This window comes from Bombus huntii, chromosome 6, assembly GCF_024542735.1.
Source record: "Bombus huntii isolate Logan2020A chromosome 6, iyBomHunt1.1, whole genome shotgun sequence".
Classification (NCBI taxonomy): domain Eukaryota; kingdom Metazoa; phylum Arthropoda; class Insecta; order Hymenoptera; family Apidae; genus Bombus; species Bombus huntii.
The window spans coordinates 15784241-15809656 of NC_066243.1; the positions used below are offsets into that span (position 1 = coordinate 15784241).

A 25416-nucleotide genomic window follows, 5' to 3' on the forward strand; every position below is an offset into this window, starting at 1 on the left:
CTGATGTTCGTTCGTTGCAGACAACAGGACGTATCACTTTCAAGCGGAAGACGAAGCAGACCAGAGAGCGTGGATGTCCGTTTTGGTAAACTGCAAGGAACGTGCCCTGCTTCGAGCATTCGACGCCAGTGGCAAGGCAGAGGCTGGCACAGGAAATCCAAGTTTAGTCGAACTTCAACAGGCTGTAATACGATGTGTCATGAGGTTACCTGGAAACGATCAATGCTGCGACTGTTCATCGCAAAATGGTAAATTTTGTATATAGTATCCATGAACATGATTCAGCGATGATCTGTAAAAATATAAAACTAATGGGGCCCTTCTCTGTTCGATAGATGCTACGTGGCTCTCTACAAATTTTGGCATAATCGTATGCATAGAATGTAGCGGAATTCACCGGGACTTAGGAGTGCACATATCCAGAATACAGTCCTTAACGTTAGACAACGTTGGCACTGCTCAATTACTTCTTGCACGGCACATGACCAATCAGGCGTTTAACGAAGTGATGGAAGCTACATTGCATCATAATCACAAGCCAACGCCAACTTCAACGATGTATGTGCGAGCCAGATTTATTTGAATTTATATCAGTATGAATTTTCATATAGTTTCTCTGTGATTAAACGTGTTTCATTCGTGTGATTTAGGGAAGAAAGATACGAATTTATAAGAGCCAAGTACGTGGATAAGAGATACGTGATGAACACTTGTGCAGATGAACGAGATCTCCTTTCTGATTTGGAACACGCCGTTAATAATCGCGACCTGCAACAACTTCTGCAAGTCTATGCTGAAAACGTAGATTTAGCAGCACCCTTGCCTACCTCGGTACGATTTTTTTAATCGAATTGAAAGTGAAAAATAAAAGATGCGAAAACATGGAATGTAAAAAAAATAGAATGGAATTTATTTATATAAAAAAATGAGCTCGTGTTAAAAATTTATCAAACCTCGAATACGACAATACAATTGCATTAGAATGAATAAATCTGTCATTCAAAAATCTCTCATAAAAACAACTTGTTCCAATCAATGTTAATAATTCCAAAAATTATAACTTGTCAGGACTTATATTGTACGTTGTTTTCCTGTAGGATCTGGGCGAGACGGCTTTACATTTAGCGATTCTACGCGAAATGGGAAACAGTTTACATATTATAGATTTCCTAGTGCAGAATATGTCGACGGGTGGTATAGATAGGACTACGATCGACGGAGAAACAGCGTTACATCTTTGTGCACGACACGACAGAGCAGAAGCGATGAAGCTGTTACTACGGGCAGGCGCTGATCCAACACACCGAAATAAACAGGATAAAACCCCGCTTGACATTGCTCAGGAAATGGGACATCACACATGTAAAGAACTGGTAACGCATCAAACAATTGCCATCTAATTTGTATAACAATATCGTACGTATGTACACACAATAACAGTTAACTGTTTCATTGTCCTCAGTTGAGTCATGCTCTACAAAGACAGAAAACATTGTTTGATAATGTTAACATCGATTGGAATCTTTCACACGACGAAGGATCTACTGATTTTTCTGACGATGAAACGATAATAGAAGACAGGGTATGTTTAAAGAATAATAAGGCTAGAAGTTATTGAAATCATTTGTTTTAACAATTCATGCGCGTTTGTTTTAGAATGGCTGTTTAACACCTGAAAAGAAGTCTCGCAGTAGGCCGCCTTCTTATGTAGGCGGTGGTGGTAGTGGTGGTGGTACCGGATCGGGAGATTCACCAGTGACTTTACGTAGTCGAAGTAGCACTTGCGATAGCCTGCAAAGCGGTTCTTCTCCAAGTTCCTCGACAAATAGACAACAAATGCCCCCACCACCACCACCTCAATCGAGGAAACCTGTTGTTGGTATGATATCGTATTAAATTAATATTGAATTAGCATTGAATACGGTGCAGATATTGTTAGTTCAAAGAGTCGAGCCAAACAGAATCGATCGTGTGATATTTGCCGTGGTTTCGCGCCGTTCTCTTCTATTTTAATCATAGTAGCTATTGTATATTACACTTTCACCTGCAAATTGTGGATTAGAATCTTATTGCTTTTTCAGTACCTGCTCCCATGGCTCCAGATATTTCGGTCAATATTCATGGATCACTGAAGAAGCGTGTAGCGCCGCCACCACCACCGGCCGGAAGTACAGGTGGTATACCTTCCTCTCATTACGGTACTCTACCTTCGTCCGCGTCTTTAGCAGCGTCAACGCATAGCCGTACAACGAGCGAACCGATCTTAGCTGGGCATTCTTTACATACTCTACCACATGCGTTAAATACATTAAACAGTCAGCATCATAAAAGATCGCCCAGTGGAGATTCTTCAACGGGACACGGTGCGTTTGAAAATTCACGCAAACTCCTCTACGAACTGCCGTCTAGTTCGGGTAAATTTGGAACCTTCCCATCCAATCTGTTCCCCAAGTTTATTCGGTTTTCTCTGTTATCGTTAGGTACGGACAAAGTAAACAGCTCGACGCTCCAGAGGCCGAGGAATCCTCCACCTCCAGCCCCATCCGGTATCAATTCGTCCAGATTGAGCAACGGACGTAGCAGTGAATCATTAAGCTCTATGTGTTCGGATCATGGTTTGGGTAATCCCATTCCGCCTCCACGTAAGGTAAGTTCACATCTTAGATTTAGCTTTATAAAGATTTAAAGTGACTCACGGAAGTATTCGAACATTTCTAGAAATGTTTTATGTATACAAAAGATTTTGAAATCTCTATAACGGGACACGATTGTCGCGATTATATTGGCACAATTTGAAACAGATAAGGAAATTTATATATAAGAAGTTATAAGATATATATTGGAAGCATATTCATAAGAATATTCTATGATCTGTGATCGGATACTTTTGCGAGTGACTGTATGTACGAAAATAGAGAAAATAGGAAAATAGGATGACGGGTATCTTTTTTTAAAAAAAGGAACTATAAAAATATTGAATTAAGGAAATCGAGGAATAACTTATCTTTTTTTTTTATTATTTTTTACTATGTATTGCGAGTCCATTGAAATATTATTTCACGCTAAGGCGAATAATGTTTTATTTGTATTTTATTTGGCGCATATCAGACATCGATGCTGGTAGATATCTAATATATCCTTTTAAAGCCATGTGTATGTACATACATCCGTTTATACGTGAAAATCGTTCATGTTAATATTAACGTATCACGCTAACTACGGAGATATTAACACAATGTTATTCCTACCACTGACCCATGTAGTACTTAACCAGATAGCTTCTCCTCGATTCTTGTTTTTAAGAACTTTTGGTACTCTGCATATCATACTAACTACACATGTACACCCGTGATTTAATATTCTCATTTATATACATATTATGTCTATCTCTCATTCACGAATCAAATGCTCATTACACCTCACCAATGTTGAACCTTTGCGAAGTGATTCACATTTGTTCCTATGTTTGCATAAATCATAAATCATTAATTCATGTCATTTCAAAAAATAACCAGAGTAAAATATTTCAAAGTCTAATATAATAAATACTAATCTTATCAAGAAATTTTGCTATATTTAACGACGCCATATAAAATTGTAGTATATCATTAATGAATCAAGAAATATTAAAGAACTGAAAATTTTATTAACAAATGTCTATCCTTACAAGGGAAGTTAACAAACGACAATTAGCATAACAAGTAAATCTTTCTTATCAAAGTGTTATTTGAAGATTGAAAAGGCAAACAAGATATTTTCCACAGAAAAAATCGAGACACATGCCCCTTTTCTTTTCAAAATATCAAATTGGTGATTAGACACTGCATGTATCTCAAAGACAGTGCTTTATGGTTTGTTATTAACCATTGTTGGTACAGCGAAGGGACCGGGCCAGGCTAGAGAGCTACGCTGAGGAGCCTTCATCTTTGCTCCCAAATCTGAATCTGGTAAACATCAGCCATCCCACATTACTACCTGCTACACTTGAAATGTTTATTATCAATCGTATGCAATACTCTAATTTAAAAAGACTAACGCAAAAATTAAAACGTCAGGACAGCCAAAATAGCTCAATTATAGAAATGAAACGTTAGCAAATATGTCATTTGCTATCATTATCATTTATTTCTTTGTATATCTCGTTTATTAGTTTATTATTATTATTATTTACTCAGATATATTTACGTACTTATATATATTATGTACCTTGGTAATATTGCATATGTATTTCAAAAATGATACAATTCAAACAAGCTTTTCAGGAAAAGCGACTTTAATTAAAATAATAAAAATGGTAACGCGAAAGCATTATTGGATGTTCCTTTCAAGTGTAGTAACACTTTGCATGATCAGTCGTGCTATCCGTAACCATCGTTCTTTCATGTCAATGCTTTTGGTATTATCTCTTCTAAAAACATGATCTCACTAAGTTTTGTTCGATTTAATTCATCATAATTGTGTATCGTGATCGTACTTACATAGTTTTGACAGTTCTGTTCGATTTCCGATCGAGTTATTTCATTTCCTGGACTTCTGCTATATTTACGAGTCTAATCATTTCTGGCAATAAAATGTTTTGTGTGATTAGGACACCTGGTCGTTAACATGATTCTGCCAGCAAACGACCATGCTTTCCCGATCCTAATTGTGAATGTAACATTTACGTTAATCGAAACTCCTGGGACTGTGTGTGCTTTAGAACTTAATTTGCGCATGAAATTGTCCCGAATTTGTGTTTGATAATAGCACTTGAACGCACTGAACCCGTTAAGTTATTCTAACGTAATATTACCCTCGTAAGCTTGCAAAGTGGATGAAATTAGTGGCAAGGTTAATGGCTACTATCTTACATAGTACAGAAGCCATGCCATAATCATCTACCACTTTGTTACTAACAATCTTATTAATAGCTTAAATTTGACAATTGTAAATTATTTCTAACAGGTATGAAATTGATGTGTATTATTGGAAATTCTAGTTCACTAAAAATAGAGCATTTGGTAAACAGCAATAAGCAAACTATAGAGAGATTAGATTTAAGAATATCATATTTCATATTCGAAAGAATATAAATATTATGTAATTATTTTTTATTTACATTATGTAATTAGAAATTTGTATAATAATTATTTCTAGCAAAGAATGTAAATATTATATAATTATTTTTTATTTACATTATGTAATTAGAAATCTGTATAACAATTATTTCTAGCAAAGAATGTAAATATTATATAATTATTTTTTATTTACATTATGTAATTAGAAATTTGTATAATAATTATTTCTAGCAAAGAAACATAATTAAGAGGTACATTAGTTATATAATTAGATAGTACTTAAATTATGTTACAAATTTATTATAAAAGAGCTGTATTATCTTTATAAATTTACAGACAGACATATCACAACACATTGCGTACACCTAAGAAATGTGCTGCTTTTCTATTTTGTTTTATTAAATGCTATTTGCTTGCTACATTTCAGATAATTGAATCTGAATAATACAGCTTATATTTTGCAACAGACATTCCTGCAAAGGAATCGTGAAATGTACTTGCTAAGTGCCTGTGAAAATTTAAGATAGTTTCAGTCCATTGTAATGCAGCTTCAGTATGTTGCAATGAAAGCATTTTGCATGTCAAAATGCAAACAGAAGAGCAGAGGAATTATTGATCAGTAAAAGTAGATTGTGAAAAGTTGGCTTCATATAGTTTATAGTTCATTTTATGTTATCATTTCAGTCTCATTATTCCTCCATTTCTGAACGAATAGTTTTTATTTAAATCAATTTGTGAACAATCATATCTAAAAAAATGTCTAATCTACTGCTAATATGTTTTATTTAAATGTATCAATAAAAAAATTATTTTTGTAGGTATGAATATTCATATTTAACATTGTTTGTTAAAATGAAACAAGCAAACATGAAGGAGCACATATTTTAATAACGCCATATTAACAATGTATACTATTTATGAAAATATTTGTTATAAAATCTTGAGCTGATTAAGTACTGTAAGAATAAGGTATGCGAATATTGGTTTGTAAAAAATCTGACTGTATTCATGTGATATGAACAATTGATGTATAGATACTCGTTAATTTGCAAAAAAAATATTACAAGGTATCATATTTTTCTTATTAGAATCATAAGTGCTTTTCATCTTTTAAGAATATTAGTTACACTTGTATGAATAGTAGAAGTATTTCTTACCGGTACAAGATATATTCTTGCATTCTCCAATAATATTTATTAATACAATTTATCGATATAATTACTATCATTGTGTAAACAATAACTAGCATTTAATTTAACTTCAGAAAATATGAGCATCAATGAAAGAAGATTAATAACATTTATTCTAAAATTTTGTTTAATTATCGAGTATCTACAGAAACAAACGTCTTAATCTTTATCTCTATCTATAAAAATAAAAATAATCCTTTTACAAAAGCAAATAATTGGAACAGAACACTGTACGCAATGTGTTGGTCTCCTACCACAGATTCTTCAAAATCTAGTTTCCTCCATGCATGATATCCACTACAATGTAAAAAAAGAACGAAAAAAAAAACCCACCAAATCAATTAGGAAATAAAGAAAAAATAAAAGTTTACTTACTTATGCACGATCTGCATAGAGTCTTGTCAAAAAGCTATCCTCTTTCTCTTTCTTCCACTTCTAGAATTTCCAATTTAACTATCCTTGCGATCCAAGGAAGCATTCTTCGCATTGTTCTCGATCTTGACTCGCGATCTCGATGCTCGTGAGTTCGTTAAAGAGTGCTTGCTTCGTCCATGGAAGACTAAAAAAGAAAGAAAAACGCACAAAAATGGACATATGTCCATATCTCTTTCGTCCATACAGTTAACCATTCGATGGCTAACCATGGTCTTCCTTTTAGCCAACTTCGTCGACCCTAAGCGGTCTGCGACGCTGTCGAGCCTTGTACGACTGCGAAGCGGACAACGAGGACGAATTATCGTTCCGCGAAGGCGAGGTGATCATCGTGACGAATGAGCAAACTGACGACGACAACTGGATGGAAGGTGCCCTCGAAAGAGCGCCTGAAAGGAGGGGAATGTTCCCGATCAGTTTCGTGCACATGCTGCAAGATTAACATTCGGTAAGCCTGAACTCGTTGGCAAGTGTCTCCAGTACTGCCAGCTCCGTGAGCGTTGCTAGTCTCGGCAGAAGGTCTTGGTTGAGAAAACCAAAGGATTGAAGATGAAGGATCGGGCGTTTGTCTGGCGATTGTTTAAAAATCGTCGATTTCACGATGTCCATTCTTTTGGCACTTCTTCTCTATGTTTCTACAACACACTTGTAGGCCTCGAACTTTTGTACACGAAGTTATTATCGTTCGAACTAAACACGCGAGTGTAGAAAGTGCTTCGGAAATAGGTAGCTTTAGTGCGGTATTCTAACCTCCTTAAGAATAAACCTAATCATAACCTAACCCTAAGAATGAAAGAAGATCACTAGAATATAGATCTAGGAACTCTTCCTTTCTGGAATATAAATGATTTCCGTCTGCAAAAATACACGCATCGCACCGACGTTTTCAGAGACATGCAAAAATTCCAGGTGTATTCCGAATTTTTTCATGCGCAGAAATAATCCAGATTTTTAGTATTATCACGCTATCAATAGTATTACTATCTTTCTCCCCATTTCTGAAGCACCATGTATACTATGAACTCGTTCGATCTGTTGTTCGAACCGAACAATATTCGGTATCCTAACTGCGTTTCCACTTGAGCAAACATACATAATCGAGTGTGTACTTTTGTCACAAATAGTAGTTCGCTCGAACGTAGAAACGTGCTTAAGAAGGTAAATCATAGCCACGCTATGTACTAATGTGGAACGAATCAAATTAATTCACTGTATCGCTTGATTCCACTGGGATAAATTGACTCGGTTGGACATGTCGGACCTGTTTCTGGTTCAGTTTTTGGAGGTTACATGGAATTTGAAATAGTTTCTTAGCTTGTAGATGACAATCAGCTTGAAATTACTTCGTAGACACATATTGATTTTCTGAAATGGAGATTTTGACATTTGAATAATGTAGAAAACAGGAAAATAAACGAAGAAACTTTTTTAAAGATGTTTGTCTACGTCTGAGAGGAGGGGTAGAGTTTGATGACTCTTATGGAAAGAAATATCGTTTAATTAGGAGAAGAACAATTTGAAAAAGATGGGGTTTGTCTTCGAGAGTGATTTAGAAACATCACGGAGAGTAGCTGCTATAGCCTGAACAAAATCAATCGGCTTTTTCAAAGCCACCGGGAGAAACCCCCGCTATTTAACTGTTATGCAAATTGACTCAGGAAAAGTAATCTGCAAATGTCCATTCAATTTTAATCATATTGTATTTAAAAACAACAGAAGCGCGTAGTAAAGCTGCAAAAAAGGTATAAAACGGTGAAAGAATTATTTAAAGGAATTATTTTATAAAGTGAAATGCACTAAAGCAAAAGCTTGAACAAAATTGAAGCTATAAAGAAAGTTGGTATAGTGAAAGTTTATGCTAGTAGTATAGTTAACTTAAGGTATTTAATGTAATTACGGTAAGGATGATATATTGGAATAAAATTATAATTGGTATGTATAGAAGAAGAAAAGTATATTAGAGTTGTATTTTTTTTAATAATCTCATTGCAATTGGGTTAAAGAAGATTTTAGAAATCCAATTGATATTGTTCAGACTATTAGCCTCGATACTTCATGTGCTGTATCAAAACGTGCCTACTCGAGTCGGATATTCAAGCGTGAAGGAAACGTGTCTTTGACGATTCTACAATTCTAGAAATGCAAAGAATTTCGATAAATGAAATGCATTCAGTGCCAGAAGAACAAGAACGTAACATGACTATTAATTGTTTCGAGCAAGACGTCGAAATCGAAGACTGGATCGATTCGCGGTTCTGAAGACCGACGGTAAACAAACATAAAATGTGATATAAGATATATTTCAGTATAAATTATTAGTATTACGAATCGGATTTAACAAATAAAAGAAGAATTCGGTACACTAATAAAATGGCGCTGTCGTGCGTGTTAATCAAGGCAGAGCGCTGCGATCGGCAAGTCCATCGTAAATTACATTAATTCGTTCGTAACTGATTAGAACTAAGAGGATACCGGTTTATCTTGCTGCTAATTATTATCGATTGTATTACGTAAAACCAGCAGGTATATTCGATCGGAATAAAAAGTAGACTGCGGATGTTTATACAATTTTGTATCTTTATGGACATTTTTGATATTTCTGCAGCCCTCACAAACGAAAATGTTGTAAAATGGGAAATCACGGAAAATAAACATTCCTCGTCATCCCTCTCCCTCTAATCTCTTCATCTGCACTCTGGAATCTTAAATTTCCCAAAAACGAGTAAACGTCCGCAGTCTGGAGTCACGTTCGGTAAATGTGCACAATTTCGTCTATACAGAGCCAAACATAAAAAGCGAAAAAAAATAAATGTATGCGTGCGTGCGTGCATGTGTGTATGCGTGCAGTCATAAGGAGAACAAAAGCAGAAGGGAAAATACAGAGTTTGATCTGTTACCTGTTGCATGTCTTAAATATCTGGCGCACATTTCTACTCTGTACTGCCAATGCTGAGTATACTCTATTATACAGTCGCGTTTCAGGCGAGTGAAACGAAAAGGAAAATCATAGAAAAAATTTCCGTGAAATAGACGCAACGAGTGGCGTCGATCGTTATAGAAGATATAATATAAACTTAGGATGTCAAAAAGAAAAAGAAAAAAAAAGAGAGGCGTTCATCTCCATAAGAAAAGAAACGATGTGACATTAAAATATTGCATGACACCGATAGTATTATTAGCGTATTCGACTCTTAACAATCACGTGGTTACGAGCGTATGTACATTTTTGTAATGCCATATTATTTGTTAGTAAATATATATATATATACACAATATATATATATATATATATATATATATATATATTGTGAAATAGAATTATGAAATTAGAGATTTATTAGTCATTAAGTATATATAGTATAAATATATATATATATATATATATTTATACTATATATATTTATATATATATTTATAATGAGATGAAAAGGAGGAGCATAAAAGAAAGGACAGAGTAATGAAGCCAAGCATGTGCTGCGATTTAATCGAGATTTATGCGCCAGAAGCGAATTGAAATTTTTATTTGTTACATATTTTTGCTTGAAACACTCTGAGACACATACGAGACCAAAGAAAACATTTTCTCGCGAGCGAGAGGGGAACCGTTGACGCTGTCTAGCTCAATCTTGCGTAAAAGTGGACTGTAATTTTCTTTCTTTTTTCTTTTTTTCTAAGCAAGTGTAAATTTTTACTATCCACTTTACTTCTGACACTGAACCGTGTGCTCGCCTTTTGTTTCTCTCTCTCTCTCTCTCTCTCTCTCTCTCTCTCTCTCTCTCTCTCTCTCTCTCTCTCTATCTCCCTCTCTCTTTTTGTATTTAAAATGTTTAACCGGGAAACGTCACCAAATAAATATATATAATTATACACGTATGTTATGTGACTGATGTGCTATTTATGGATTCTGTACTCGTATCGGTTCAAACGAAAAGGAACCACGAAGAAGCCGCAAAGCGTGAAATCAGTGATCGATAAGGGACTGTGGTCCGTTGCCTAGTCGAAATCGGGATATTATTTATGTTTCTTTTTTTCTTTTCCTCCTTCGATAGCGAGACTTTTGCTTTGTATTGAAATTCAAATTTGAATGTATTTGTGATCGTTCGTACATATTTACAATTATTTCACGAATCGAAGATATACGATGTTAATAATATATAATAAAACAAAATATAATTTTAAATAGCGGAATGGCAATGACATTATTTTTTACGAAGTATTCTCGAATTTATATTGTTTATAATATTACTTTTTGGATTGATATTCGCTTATATAAAAAAAAGTGAAATTAATAACTCAGTATAATCCATCAGTTTTTATATAAATTCTTTTACGAAAGAATTTAGAAATTAATCAAAACAAAATATATATATATATATATAATAATAATAATAAGATAAAGAATAAGGTTAATTTGAAAGGATGAATAAATTATTTGGAAATTCACCTGAAAAATAAAAAAAATTAAGTTATTTCAAACATGTTATTCTTTGCTATTATAAACTACAAAGTAGAGTACTTGGAACGATATTATTTTCTATATATAATTACATGGTAGGCTCGCAACGTTTTACTGTTTTACTTGATCAAAACGGTCGAAAGTTTTATATGTATGTATAAACAGCTCCTGTTAAGCAGCTAAAAAATACGTCGTTAATTAATAAACTTAATTAATGCGCTGTTTATGTGAGAGTATTACGAGAATGACGATCAACGTGTTTCCAATAAACCCATGAAACTTTACCTTGTAAAAAAATGGCATCGCTTCTTCACTTAATCTTTTTCCAAACACTGTATATGATAAACAATAAATATTTATAACAAATATAAACAATAGGTCATCGCTTAGGAGTTATTCAGCGGATAATTCAAAGTGATAGTTGTTAAACGAAAATGAAAAATTTCGTCACTATCTTGCGTTTGCATCGATGATACTTTCAGAAAATATACGTTCTCGATGAGAATAGCAAACGAAAAATCTTTTGAAAAACAGGGTTAGACACAACAAATCTTAAGTCATGTCGCTGTGTAATGCCAATCTGTAATAAAAGAATAAAAGTAAAAGAAGTAAAGAAAACAATCTAATCTACAGACTGCAGATTTTTATGCAATCTTTTGAGAATACTATTGAAGAAATAGAAACTTGTTACAATATCAGTAAGAAAATAGAAAATTGTTTTACATACCTGTCAAGTGTTATTTAGAAAGCACCGTATGCCCTGCATCATAAGTATTTAAACACTTGATGTAATCCAATCAAGACATTGATGTATATTTCTGTTATATTTTCAACATTATGATACAAGAATCCTGTATTTCTTCCTGTAAATGAGATTAAATGTTCTGCTACATTGAAACTGACACAAGGAATATGCCTACATCGATTAAAGTCCATATTTATCTCTGATAAATAGCTGACACCACATAAAATCTGTATGAACCTTCAAGTATAGTTGTAAACGCATATTCAACTCATTCTAAAATCTCAACGCTGACAATGTGGATATACTGAAATAATAATACATAAGTCATGTAAGTTAGGTGTTTCCATAGAAACAATTTTCATCCAACTCCAATTTCTAATATTTATTAACTATTGTTTTGAACAACATCCACTAACTGTTATATGTATCCTTGTGCAATTCTGCACTTTTAAATTTCCACCATAAATGCATAAGAATCTACAGTCTACTAATCCGTTTAGCATTAAGCTGCCTTTAAACTGTGTTTACAACATCCTCGCAATTTTTGACGCGTCTAAACGAGACACGATTTGTTCATATATGCTGACAAAATGCCGAGGATCATGCCGTTGGTCGATGTACATATGTGTATAGAGCAAGTGAGCGATCGAGGAATGAAAGAGTCGATGTTTATACCATTTAAGCATACGATAAATGATAACGTAACGTCTTAAGCATGTATTATATGGATATATTTAATGAAACGCGTCGATAAAGAAAACGGTGAATGACTCCTGTTCCTTGCATAAAACTTCTGCTGTAGATTGTACACCATGATTAATGTTAAGAGCAAGATGTTTATTTAAGATAAACAACACGTATGGAGAAATTACATGATTTTAACATATTCAAATATGTTATGGATGACAGGACTTAAGTACTTTCTCTCTGAAAAAGATATGATCTTTTTTCATTTCAATATGTTTCTCATCTTCCCTCGAAATAATCTTCAAAAGAACTACCAGAAAATTACTTAGTGGAAAAATAATTTTCTATATAAAAGAAATTATACTTCCAAATAAAGTGTCACATTTATCATGTATTATATATACTATAACATGTTCTCAAACAAAGATTCTTGTAGAATAAATGTGTTCACAAACTAACAAAGACTACTTGTAAAATAATTCAAAGGTATATGCAGCAAGTATTTGTTCATTTTTCACGTCTAATAAATCAAACATCTATTATTCGCTACTACAAACTGCACGAACAAGATACTAACTTACTATTTCATTATAATAGTCATAAAACTTCTAGTGTAACGAAACTGTATTGGTCCAGTCTTCGAGAACAAAAGAAGTCAATATAACATCAATGCAGATTCTCAATGAAGAACAGGAGTCACAAGCGTACCACCTTGTCCTCTGAACTTATTATACTTTATGCATTTAAAGAATCGTTAAGTAGGCTATAAGTATTTATTACTATTTCGTAGTTACTTGTACTAGGTACGAAAAACGCACGTTAACACGTAATTATATTGAAAGCAGATTTGACGATATAAAGTGTTTTACAGAGAGAACGAATCTTTTAAGGCGAGGCGATTATAAAAGGCGTGAAATAAATTTCTCGTATATTTGGTAATTTAAAAAAACAGATGCAATCTGAAAACGACGCGCTGTTATATTATTAAGTCTACCTACGTGTATGTACCTAATAATGCCCGTGCTAAAAAGTTTATGAAATCTTGTTTAGGTACGGCCTTCGACGATATCGAAGCAGGTCTAAATATCGATATTATATGACGGTAATGTACTAACGTTTACTGTATCCTTCGTGACTAAAGCGCAGCAGGATTGTCTTTCGGACAGTTCAAAAACTTTGAAATGTATCAGAAATAAATATCATTTAGAGAACTATCATAACGCCACTTTTTCTTTATCTAACGGTATAATCCATCGAGGGCCAAATCTCGTTTGAGATCATTCTACACTCTACAATTCCAAGAATTTGCTCAACGGACGCAATCTTAATTTTGGTTGATTGAGTCGTTGAATTGGTCAAAAACAAAGATTCTGGTACTTTATCTCGCTACCAGAAGGAATTAGAAATTGCATTTCTCACGTAGTACAACAGATTCTTATAATTAATAGAATGAAATAAAATGTATACCACGACTATCCGATAACAGAAAAGGAACTATTTAGTGAATTGCAAATTAATAAAACATTATCTCGTACACCACACAAACCTCGAATGATAAAATTATTATTGCGGATGATACCACGTAAGTTACATTCTAAAACATAAAAGATGCCATCTTGTACACTTACAACAAACGATCAATCCACCATTATCACACCAAACGACTAACATTTCGTTTGCCACATTAATACGTTACCACAGATTATGACAATTGCAGACCTTACAGACACATTAATATTCTTCGACATCTCAAGAATTTTGAGAATTATTCAGCTTATTATTTTTTATTTAGAAAAACTATGTGCGTTAGACGAAGAAAACATATATTTATAACAACTACAGTAGTTGTACTAATATATCTAAAAAAAAAACAGTTGACTAATTGATTATTAGAAACAAATATATAGAAATATTAATGTCACTTTAACGCCACTGTACCTATAAAGAGAAGAACACATTAAGTTGTTTGCGTATGAAAAATTTTTTATTGAAAAATGTTCTTTCACGCTACAACGTCAGTATACCTTCGTCTATTTAACGTTATAACAGTACAAAAATTGCATTTTTACAAGTTATCCAGCTTACGTGACTAAAATATCCCAGTTAGCAATCTGATAATTCAAAAGCTACGTCTCTTAATAATTAACAGAAGGCGCCGTGTATAGCAGAGGCATTCTTTGGCCAAAACGCAACATACCAGTCTCAAATGGAATTCATCCACCTTCGATAAATCAATCGGATCGATAAATTCATCTACAATGTGTATCTATCTCGTCAAATATCGACGAATTCTCTGTCTCTCCTGTTTAATACCAGAATAGAATCGGCGTTTGCTTTACGGTTCGCTGAATTTGCTACTCGAAACTTCGTCCGAGTCGATACGTCGTCTCGTGTCACGCACATACGCGCGATTTGGAAACAGGAGAATCGAAGAGAAAACAACAACGAGAAAAGAAAGGAAACAAAAAGAAAAAGAAAAGAGAAGTGTTCCGTATCGTTCGAACCGTAATGCATAAACGACCGAATCGAACGCAATCGACAAGATACAAAAAGCTAAACACATTCAACGTGCTTCGTACATGAACTTGTTAAAATTGAAACATGTCAAATGGTCGCGTTCGCCGGCCAAAGCACACCTAAAAAAAGAGCAGAAGCCCTTCCAACACGAAGAGGCGTTACATTTTCACGCGTGATTACACACAGATCGTCTTTCTATTCTTTCAGCTGCTCCTATTCCGTATAAACGCGTTTTTAAAGCGCATCTTCCGTTTTTGCCTAGCTTCTTTCTCTCGTCGAAGCAAATGTCAGTCGATGGTTGTTTATTTTGCTACCTGGGTTATCGTCAATGACGCTTTATTTCGGCCGGAAACTTGCTCTTTTTCGTTCGCTTTCTTTTTTGTTCCTTTCTTTAATATATACGCTGTTAGCGAAAATTTAATTTCTTCCATTACTTACGTCCTTCGAGACGATGAGTTATTCGGCTACATGTTCTCACTTGTTTTTTGTAATCTCGATCTCATCGAGATACATACTACGCGTACGCTCTAAGTATGTAGACTACGGATATTTATGCAAATTCATATTTTCATATTAATATAATCAGAAGAACGGAACATTAATTAGAAAATCGTTTCAACTATGAAATATTGTAATATATTGTACATGTACATTTTGTGTATTTTCGCGCCTTTACATTTCCTGTAGATGCATAAAAATCCGCAGTTGAGTTCTAAGTAGTCGATCACCTGAAACGCAAGCATCCGGCCAAAGAGTATATCCTGTGCTATATAGCGTTTTAATAACTCATTTGTCCCCGCGCCGGTACAAGAGATCATAATCTCTGAAGCGGATTAAAAGCAAATGCAACGAATGGATAAGCATGGCGACTGATCGTCGAGTGTCAAACGTCTGCGCATCTATAATGCGACGGCCTGTCATCTTGGCCGCCATCTTTGCACAACTCTGGCTGGTACAAATATCGGTGAATTCGAAGCTTTCACAAATTGATTTCTTACCGATCGAAATTACCAAAGCATTTTCCGCGTGTATAGAGCATCCTTTTAGAAGAATTCTTTGATAGCGTTACAGCCAACTTTTTCAGAAATTTCATAATATACTGACAAAGCTGGCTAGCTCTGAAAGATCTAAAAAAATAATATATATATATATAAATTCTACGTGTTCCTATGAGAACTGAACCAAATTTGAGATACGCAGTTCAACGGTTTCGACCTTATGATCTATCAGTTCCCAAAATGTTTACTTTAAATTCTATTTAGGAGCCTTTTAACTCGTGATTTAACTGGGATATCAAATCTACGAAGTTCTATATGACTAGAGAACCCTTCTTAAATAAAATGTTTCATCTAACATCTTTTTTCCTTTCCATCTTTTAAAACATGCAAATATTCGAGGCAACCCGTGTCTTTTAAAACAAGTTATATATACAGCCTATTAGGATATAATTACTAAATATTTTCGAATCGATATTATTTAACGAAGAAAGATAAAGGACGGCGCAGGGAAGTAAAGATAAAAATCGGAGATAATAGTTCTTAATCGACGAGGGCAGTACAGTTGGTTACGTGTTCGTTGTTGAATTTGATTTTAAACATGTTCTATGCTACGAATATATAAAAAAATATAGAAGAAAGTTAAAAATAAAAAAATGTTCTTTTTCTTTTTAAATATGACTTCAATTTTATACGATGTGGAGGTAAAGTATTCACACATCATATTTTTCCAATCGACTTATACCGATAACGAAATCTAGTAACGCCAGGAAATCGTCCTTTTAAAAAGGCACTGCACCCGAAAGTCTCCAGAATTTCAATGGTGAGAATATAAATTTAACATCGTCTTATCCATTCGATGCTATCGAATCGCAGTAAGCTGTGCTTCTGCCGAAAGCCACCGCACCAGTTATCCCTCACGACTATATGAGGCAAAATTTATGGAATATTGTCCACGACCAAACAGTGGACTCGATATATAACGACAGCGTAAGTACTATAAGTGCAACGTTCCCTTCGTATCTCGTTTATGCGCGTGATGTACACCATAACTGCTTTGCCTCGTATCAAGATTGGCTTCAATGCAGACGATTTTGTTCGCAATCGTGGCGCCAATGGGATTCGACAGGTTCAAATTTTTAATGATTAGATTGCGGAGGTTTATCCATTTACGAAAAATTTAAATGTATGAAAACGTAGAGAATGCATACTGTAATATATATATGAATGTACAAAATATCTATAGCGAAGTACGTAATATTTAAAAAGTAGAACAAATTTCAACGTAAATCCTGTGTTCAGTCGTATTCGTAAAAATCTGAATAAACGTTCGCAATCTGCTAATAATCTAATGCATGCGACCGTGTGACCTTGATATTGGAATATACACGGTATAAAATTGTGGAATCGCATAGCGTCACTTTCGCAAGAAATATCGCGTGGCTCGTTAGCATCGAAACCTGGCAAACAACAATTTTCTAAACAAAGACAGGGCGTCGACAAACGTATCGGATTTCGTATTCCTCGTTCTTTTCTCGTTCGTTTGTGATCGTTTCAGCGGTCGTCGATCTTTGGCAGAATCACGCTTCCGTTACATTTTTCTATTTCTTCTTCTTCTCTTTCTTTTTTTTTCCTTTTTTTTTTAATTTTTTCTGATAAACACATCATGCATGTTCGCTCGATGCGAATAATATCTCTTTGCGTTTCTTAGCTAGTTCAGGTCCTGCCCTTTTTAAAATTGATCGCGTTTATTTAGATACTGCGTTTCAGTATGAAATAATAAATCCTACGTTGAACGAATTTCCTGAAGTCGTTTGGAAGCAGTCTTTCAGCTTTTATTCTTGCATGCGTTAACGCTAAAGTCGTCGTATATATCTTTTTCCTCCACCTGTTTTCTTCTCTCTCTCTAGATCTTTCTCTCCTATCTTCGTTCTTATCTTCTTTCTTTTTTTTTATCATTTCTTATCTTTTTTTCATTTAAAGATTTCAAATCGCGCGCGCTCGCCCTCGCTTTCACTTTTTAACCTTCATTCGTTTCTTTTCTTTCTTTTTTTTTCCTTTCCCCGTTTTGCGCAATTAAATGTACAAATAATATCTATACACATTTAAAAGTGGTAGAAATTAGAAATTGTATTCACGTTTGACTAGCTTTTGACCGTCTCTCCCGAAAAATTATTACGTGTTTGCCTTCCTGTCTATATACGAAACATCTCTGGGATTCTAGTCGGATATACGTAATGTCCGTCTGTGTATACGAGTGTTTATGTATGCATGCTATATGTACGTGTATATGTATACGTGAATAGGATGAGCGTATACGTAAAATCGTATATGAAACTCGATTCTTTCGTCAATTTGTTCTTTTTTTTCCTCATAATTATAGAAAGGGGGAAAGAATATGGGGGATGAATGATCACCGCAAAATATCGTATCGATTGATCGTTCCTCTAATCTAATCCTTTCGTGTAGACGATTTCTTTTTTCATTCAAACAGGCTAATTAATTAACCGAGAAATCACCGCGCGCCATTACGTAGATTCATGATCCTAATAAGAGTATAATCATTAGAATAAATCGTTATAACCTAGATATATAGCTAGCAAATTACTCTCTCGTTAACTTGATATATACTCTCACATGCACGCACATACAAACGTATTCTCTTCTTCTCCCGCCCTTTCATCCAATTTTCTCTTTCACTCGATTTTTTGTCTTCATTCTCTCTTTCCTCTCGCGCTTCGTTCTCTAATTCTTAATATTTTGACAGGTTTTTCCTTCCACAGTCTTCCAATTGTTTTTATTCACGCGGCCGTGCAGCTGTTCGAGAATTAAACGAATGTAGAAACGCCCGAAATTCACCACGCGGCTCACGGCGCGTGAATTGTTCAGTCTTTCGTTTATATATTTGTTTTTTTTTTTGCTTATTTGTTTGCTTGTCTCATATATTGTTTATCGATACGTTATATCAGTTTATCGCTAATACTATTATATTTAGTTATTAAATTTAATCTTTCCCGTATCTTTACATGTTCCTTTTTCTTTCACTTCTGTTTCTCGTTCTTTCATCATAATCATCGCCACCCGTTTCATCTTTTTTCTTTCTCGTATCTCCTTCTTCCTCCCTAACCTTGTTGCACGAAAAATATTATGCTACGGTTTTACTCGCGACGTAGTTACGATTAAAGTGCTAATAAGTGCATTTTATATAGTATGGTGTACGGTTATAATTTAAAGCCACAGATTTCGATGTCGCATCATGAAAGCATAATGCAAGTTTTTCTTTCAATTCTAGCATTCCTCGACTCGTTTCGCTACATGTGTATATTTAATTATTTAGTCTTATACCCTTCTTAGCGTTCGTTAGCACGAGACATATACCTTTCTAAGGCCTTAAAAAATCCATTTATTATTAATAATCTCTTCGCCTTCTTCCACTACTCCCTCTTTCTTTCCTTCAGTACTTCCTATCCTCTTCTACTTATAGTTGTTAACTGCGACTTTAAAAGAAGAGACACGTGGTAACTCTCTCTCTCTCGCTTTCTCCCTTATCTTCTTCCTCGCGTAAAAGTATAAAGAATCACGAGATCTGTGCGCAAACTACAAAGTATACACACCGCTGCATGTCATCTTTTCCTATTCTTTTTTCTCCAACAATCGTGATTGCGAAGGCGAATTTAGAACGTGTACATGTGACAGCGCTTCGTCTCTTTCCTTTCTTCCTTTTCTTTCAATGTATGTAACGAAGTAATATTGTGTATTATATCTTTTAAGTATGATTTTCCATTTCCTCTAAGGAGAACTATACAGTAATAATGACGATAGCGGGGAGAGTATAATGTTATAGTATTAGCAGTACTCATAATAGTAAGAGTAGTTGTGAGGGCTACTTGTAGTAGGGTAATGGTAATAGTAATAGCATAGCTGATAGATGATAATGGTAGAAACAGTCGTAACGATAGGAGGGTAAAAATAGCAATAGCGTGAAAGCATATTAATAATGGTGTTAGTGGTCACCCAGAGAAATGGTAGTAAACGGTAGCAGTAATAAGAGTTTACATAGTAATAATTGTAGTAATAACTATAATAATGATGATGATAATAGTAATAATAATATGACAAGCAGTAAAGACAATGATGAACATAATGAGAATGATGGTGTGGCGAATTAGCTATCGGCCGGAATAGTAATAAACAATGGTGACAAAACATAGAGTAATAAGTAGTAGCAATAGCGGCGGTGGCAATAAGAAAGTAGAACGGAGAGATAATTATCGTAGTAATGTTAAAAAGAAGTAAAATCAGTCAGTTCGTTAAAATGAATACATTAGTATATAATGTGTCCTGGCGCTTAAAATCAGACAAATTCCATTTCCCGAAATGGATAACACACGAAGATAATAATATTGCAAACATCGCACAATTAATGTGGTGTACCTTTTTCGTCCCCTTTTTTTTTCGTTTTAATATATGTTATACGTTTTTTTATCCGCTTCCCATAAAATTCTATCTCATATGTGTATACATATATATTCTTTATATAATACATTTATATAGATGCAGCAATTAGTCAAGGAAAGAATCTATCTTCCTAATAGCATTTGGCTTGCCAAATTCTGTCAGTTTCAATTAAATAGTATAATTGCATCAGATATAATAAAAAATATTTTTTTTTAGTTTTCCTTCGCGCGTCGTTCTGACATCGCAAAATCGGGTTTTCTTGGTGTAAATGTCTCAAATGTTGGACATTTCATTTGGTAGGTCTATTAAAGCGTGAGAATGCATGCACGTTTATACGTGCTACTTGTCAGCATTTATCATTGCTGTCGGAGTCTCTTTATTCTCGCAAAATGTAAGGGCGTCAGTCTTGCCTTCGACTTTGAAAGAACGGAACTCGGACATATATGTCGTTTTATAATTTTTCTGTTTTTAACAGGACTTACTTGTGTAGATCCAGTCAAGGAAAAAAACAAAGAATTGATTAGGCCTCACCGAAACCACCGATTGCTTGTTCCGTCATTCTTAAACAAAGAGATTCGAGACGAGAGTTGATTTCTGGCTCCGTTGTTTCGGATGCGTTGTTGCTACTCGGGCTAAGAAAATGATCCCTCGGTGCACTGTATGTGCGTTGTAACGTTCTTTGTAACTGCTAAAATGTGAATAGAAATTAATTTTTCTCGTGAAAAAGCTCGCATCTAAATGCGAAATTAAGCTTAATAAAAAACGTACCTGTAAACTAGATTCTTGTAAACTAGGTCGCTTTTTGGTCGCGTGGACTGGACGTAAAGTATTCTGATTTACGCTTTGGTTCTGATTATTTTGTAAATATGGTGTAGATATACTGTTTCTGTGAGTGCTAACCACAAAAGAATTGTTTTGCGGATGTGTATTATGGACGTGTCCTAAGTTTAAACTTGGTTTTCTATTGTGCTGCTGGGGGTTACAGTACCTTCTATTATTGTAGCCATAATTATGTTGCCATCTGAAATTTTAATTGTACGAATGTTAATTATATATCCAGCTATTTATTTCGAACTTTATAATTATCATGATTTCAAAAGAAAAGTTATTTCTTTTAGTTATTCCTCTTTTCCTTACTTTGAAATCGGTCGTGGATTTCCAAGTCTACTGCGCCATTGTTGTACCTTCTCCTTTTGATTTGGAGTAAAGCAATCATGCTGCAATACTTTCTCTAATATGTTAATACAAGCGCATAAAATACCGTCATCCACGCTATCCAGTGCCAACCGGCTACACACTACAAAACAAACAAACACGACGTGTTAGAATATTTTTATTCTTGTTATCTGGTATATATCATATTATCTTGAAACATTACATTAATAATTACGCAATACTCACGTTTTCCAAGAACCTTGGTGAATTGTGCAGGTATATCCTGAAGATCATTTTCTTGGCTGGGTTTCATGGGAGTAGCTAAGATCATTTTTAATTCATCGATCGTATTAATCAATACTGTTGGACCTTGTAAAAACGAAGCCGATTGTGTATTATCGCGCGTTGGTTGTAATAAGTCTTTCTCTAAATTTAGAAGTGTTGTATAGCGTTGTTGCAATTTTGCGATAGAAAGGGCTAATTTATGTCGGGCCCCTTTCGTCACGCCTTGTTCTGCTAATTGTTCCTCAGTTAACTGAAGCATTTCTTCGTAACTGAGAGTAACAAACAGATAACTATATTTATGAAGGCGTAAAGTTTTAAGCCATGATGGGACATCTGAAAAATAGATAATATGTTACTTTTCTTATCGATGAAGCGTAAATTTATGAAGTTATATATACGTACCTCTCATACCACTAGCAAGCGATCGAGTAGATGTTTCATCTAAACGCCCTTCGCTGCCGCTACTTGCGCAAGAACTTTGAGGACTCAGTGGGCCTAATCCAATAAGATTGCCTGTTTAGAAACCAACAATTATTCAAATAAAATAAAAGTATAATCGAAATACTCTTGTTAACATTAACTTCAAATTAATCTAACTTGTATGATCCCCAGATACGCTGAAGCTTCGTGGCTTATGTTTAGTTGTGCAATTTATATTGTTACTGCGATCAACAACTTCTAGATGATGAGATGGAGCAACGGGTGGTGTTAAACTGTTCGATCGTCGTTGACGAGTTACAGGTGGAGGAAATTGCAAATTGAAGGCAGTACCTGATTGTGTGCCAAATAAACTTGTCTGTTCACTTTGCTGTTTAGAATTTCGCTGCCATGCATTATCCCATCTAAATTAAAAGTAAATAAAATTAATATAATAAATATATACATAAATATTATACATAAATATTATATAACTGTTTCTAATTCACCTAATAGTAGTACTAGTGTACTCCTCGAGACTGTGTATTGGTGGTGTACCACTAATACGTTCTTCAAGATGTCGAAGCCACTGAGTCAAAGAACGTCTATCTTGACTAGTTATAGCTGGATGAATCAAACAATAACTTAACAGTTGTTGAGTTTGTTCGGTAAATTGCCCTGTAGTTACACAATGGCTTACTAATTCTGGTATTGCTACTAAGTAACATTGTTTGCACTCTATATTCCCAGGCCTTAATAATGGCAAATGTGTTAAAAGTTGATTTATAGCAATTTCTGTTGATTCTGATAGCAATGAGTTAATAAATGCTACAACAACATTTTTTGGTAAAAATCATTTACATTTGCAGACTCTTAAATTCGTTTATACCAATTATAAAAATTACCTGGATTATTAGCATTTAGTTCCTGTGAGTCTAATTCAGAAACAGAGTGCAAGGAATGCTGCACTGCTTGTGCAAGAAACCTTGCTTGAACTGCAGGAATGCGACGAAGTAGTGCATATAAAACTACAGTTTGCTCGCATTCATTCCATTGTGAGAAAACTCGAGTCAATTCACCAACTTGTTCGCAGAATAGAGCACCGGGTGACCACTTCATTTTTAACAGTGCTTTAGTGATAAGGAGCAAATATTAAAAGCTCCAATTTTTTTTTGGATTATTCGGATTATGATTCAATTGTGTTCCAATAATATTTAAACAAAACCAGGTATGTGCCAGCACTCTGTATTAAATATAAAGAATATTTACATTTTTAAGATGTATTCTATGTAAAATAATTTATTAGGAATTTAACCCTAATGTCCTCCCAGAATCTAAATGAGGATTATATTTTAATAAATATTATTAAGATATAAACAGTTATCAAATATTTGGCTTTTACTATTTTTTGCATAGTTAAATATTTAAAAATAAAATTATACAATATATCAAGGACAATCCAATTCATTTGAAATTTATTGCTAAAATATTGTTCTAATACCAATACAATACATTTTTAATATTAAATTCAATAGGGTAATGTTAATAATGATTTTATATGAGTATACACATTTATTTGTATGTAATATATAAAAAAATCTTATTATATACATACATAATAGAATTGCATGGTTAACTAAAATACATCTTTAAAAACTATCTTTATATTAACTGTATTATAATACTCAAATAGCAAGGATTGCAGATTTCAATTATTCGAAAGTTAATTATTAACTTTTATATCTTAAATCACCCATAACTTTATCGTTTTAACCTAGTATCATAAAATTAATATTTAACATAAATTAACATATCAACTTTCTAGAACAGTGAAAGTGTGCAGCAAGTAAAATCGAACGCCTAATATTAATTAGTCTTACAAAATTATTATATTAAACCTACTTGTATTTATTTCAAAAATAAAACTTATAACGTACAACGTACCATAAAAAACAATAACAATAATTTATTACAATTAGGTACACTAAATATTCCAAATAATTTTTTCACCAACTATAATACTGTAAACACTACTTTAGTCTTCAGAAAAGAAATATATTAATTCTGTAATATCGAATCGTCGGATTTTTTCGGTCTTTATAGGCGTATAACGAAGTCTAATGTCCAACATAACCTCAAAATATCTGTGTACACTGCATCGACATGTAGGTACATCGATAAGAATTCCACTGAGGTCAAGTTTGTTTACCCCGCGATGCGTGTGTATTTATAGCTTTCCTGTTACGATCCATTCGGCGGTGCAATGGCACCGTGTGCGAGACTTTACATGCCTCTAACACTGATAGATAAGATACGATTCTTTCTACGGACAGAAATAACGCAACTGTTCATCAAAGTTCCACCAAAGGCTCTAAAACCCTCATATGATAAAACTAAATATTTCTTAGAAAAATTTCATTTTGTATTTCCGTAGAATTCTTCGAGTCGCGTTCGTTGGTGCCGCTGCTATCTTTGTGTGCGTGGGATAGTAGAGGGGAAAGGACAGAGAACGAACAGAGAAAAACAAGAGAATAAAAAATAATTCGTTTATGTATTAATATTAATCGACTTTCACAGTAAAACGTATATGTAGTAGAATTATCGAAATTGTCACGAAATAGGTGAAAGGGATATTCTATAAATGTAACAAATATACTGCTACTGTGCGACTAGCACTCGGCCATTGAGCCGAACAGCAAACAACAAATTGTATGCTGAAATCGGTCAACGCGTTTATGCTATATAATATAGCTACATATTGATATAATTACCGTATGCAAGGCTGGAAGTGGCTGTTCCACAAGTTCGTTGTGTCCCTTGCAAAATAACAACAATACACAATTATAGCATTTTAGACGACGTCTAGTTAAAGGAAACATGTATCCACCATGCGGTATGGTGGGCTTACGTGACCACACTGGTTCGTCGTCGCAACTCGTTGCAGAACTTCACCTCTGCTATTGGACCACGCTCGAATGATAACAACCAATCGTGCTATAACTTGGGGCGCGGTTCATTTGTG

The 25416-nt window shown here is 34.2% G+C and overlaps 2 protein-coding genes and 1 long non-coding RNA gene across 13 annotated transcripts in view; 1 reads left to right on the top strand and 2 right to left on the bottom strand.

Annotated features, from left to right (window-relative positions):
* Positions 1 to 10552, top strand: part of LOC126866724 (arfGAP with SH3 domain, ANK repeat and PH domain-containing protein) — a 53307-nt gene extending 42755 nt beyond the window's left edge. For 8 of the 11 annotated variants that reach the window (XM_050620645.1, XM_050620643.1, XM_050620649.1 and 5 more), the window contains 10 exons: positions 21 to 248; positions 336 to 558; positions 651 to 831; positions 1098 to 1373; positions 1463 to 1582; positions 1657 to 1879; positions 2082 to 2414; positions 2481 to 2647; positions 3879 to 3947; positions 6906 to 10552. In XM_050620645.1, the coding sequence (XP_050476602.1) occupies positions 21 to 248; positions 336 to 558; positions 651 to 831; positions 1098 to 1373; positions 1463 to 1582; positions 1657 to 1879; positions 2082 to 2414; positions 2481 to 2647; positions 3879 to 3947; positions 6906 to 7121 (2036 nt within the window). In that variant the 3' untranslated portion in view covers positions 7122 to 10552. The remainder of the gene's footprint in view (positions 1 to 20; positions 249 to 335; positions 559 to 650; positions 832 to 1097; positions 1374 to 1462; positions 1583 to 1656; positions 1880 to 2081; positions 2415 to 2480; positions 2648 to 3878; positions 3948 to 6905) is intronic. The other 3 variants (XM_050620647.1, XM_050620646.1, XM_050620653.1) reach the window with 2 other exon arrangements.
* On the bottom strand, positions 3001 to 6910 carry LOC126866736 (uncharacterized). Its single transcript, XR_007690028.1, has 2 exons — positions 4479 to 6910; positions 3001 to 4408 (listed from the first exon to the last, which is right to left on the bottom strand). It is a non-coding gene; the product is annotated as an uncharacterized LOC126866736 (long non-coding RNA).
* Positions 10427 to 25320, bottom strand: LOC126866728 (protein Smaug homolog 1). The gene is made up of 9 exons (XM_050620663.1): positions 25166 to 25320; positions 23300 to 23637; positions 22904 to 23222; positions 22575 to 22819; positions 22380 to 22490; positions 21939 to 22310; positions 21675 to 21834; positions 21306 to 21558; positions 10427 to 21225 (listed from the first exon to the last, which is right to left on the bottom strand). Exons 2-9 carry the CDS (start codon positions 23511 to 23513, stop codon positions 21058 to 21060), a joined length of 1842 nt encoding a protein of 613 aa, XP_050476620.1. The 5' UTR covers positions 23514 to 23637; positions 25166 to 25320; the 3' UTR covers positions 10427 to 21057.
* Between the last annotated feature and the right edge of the window lie 96 nt (positions 25321 to 25416).

Bases quoted from the DNA above. Each gene is read 5' to 3' on its own strand.
- LOC126866728 (XM_050620663.1), bottom strand. From the start codon at position 23,513: ATGAAGTGGTCACCCGGTGCTCTATTCTGCGAACAAGTTGGTGAATTG. The intron at 22,311-22,379 runs GTACGTATATAT...TCTATTTTTCAG, and splicing joins GCTTGCTAGTGGTATGAGAG to ATGTCCCATCATGGCTTAAA. The intron at 21,226-21,305 runs GTACGTTTTTTA...TTCACATTTTAG, and splicing joins TACAAGAATCTAGTTTACAG to CAGTTACAAAGAACGTTACA.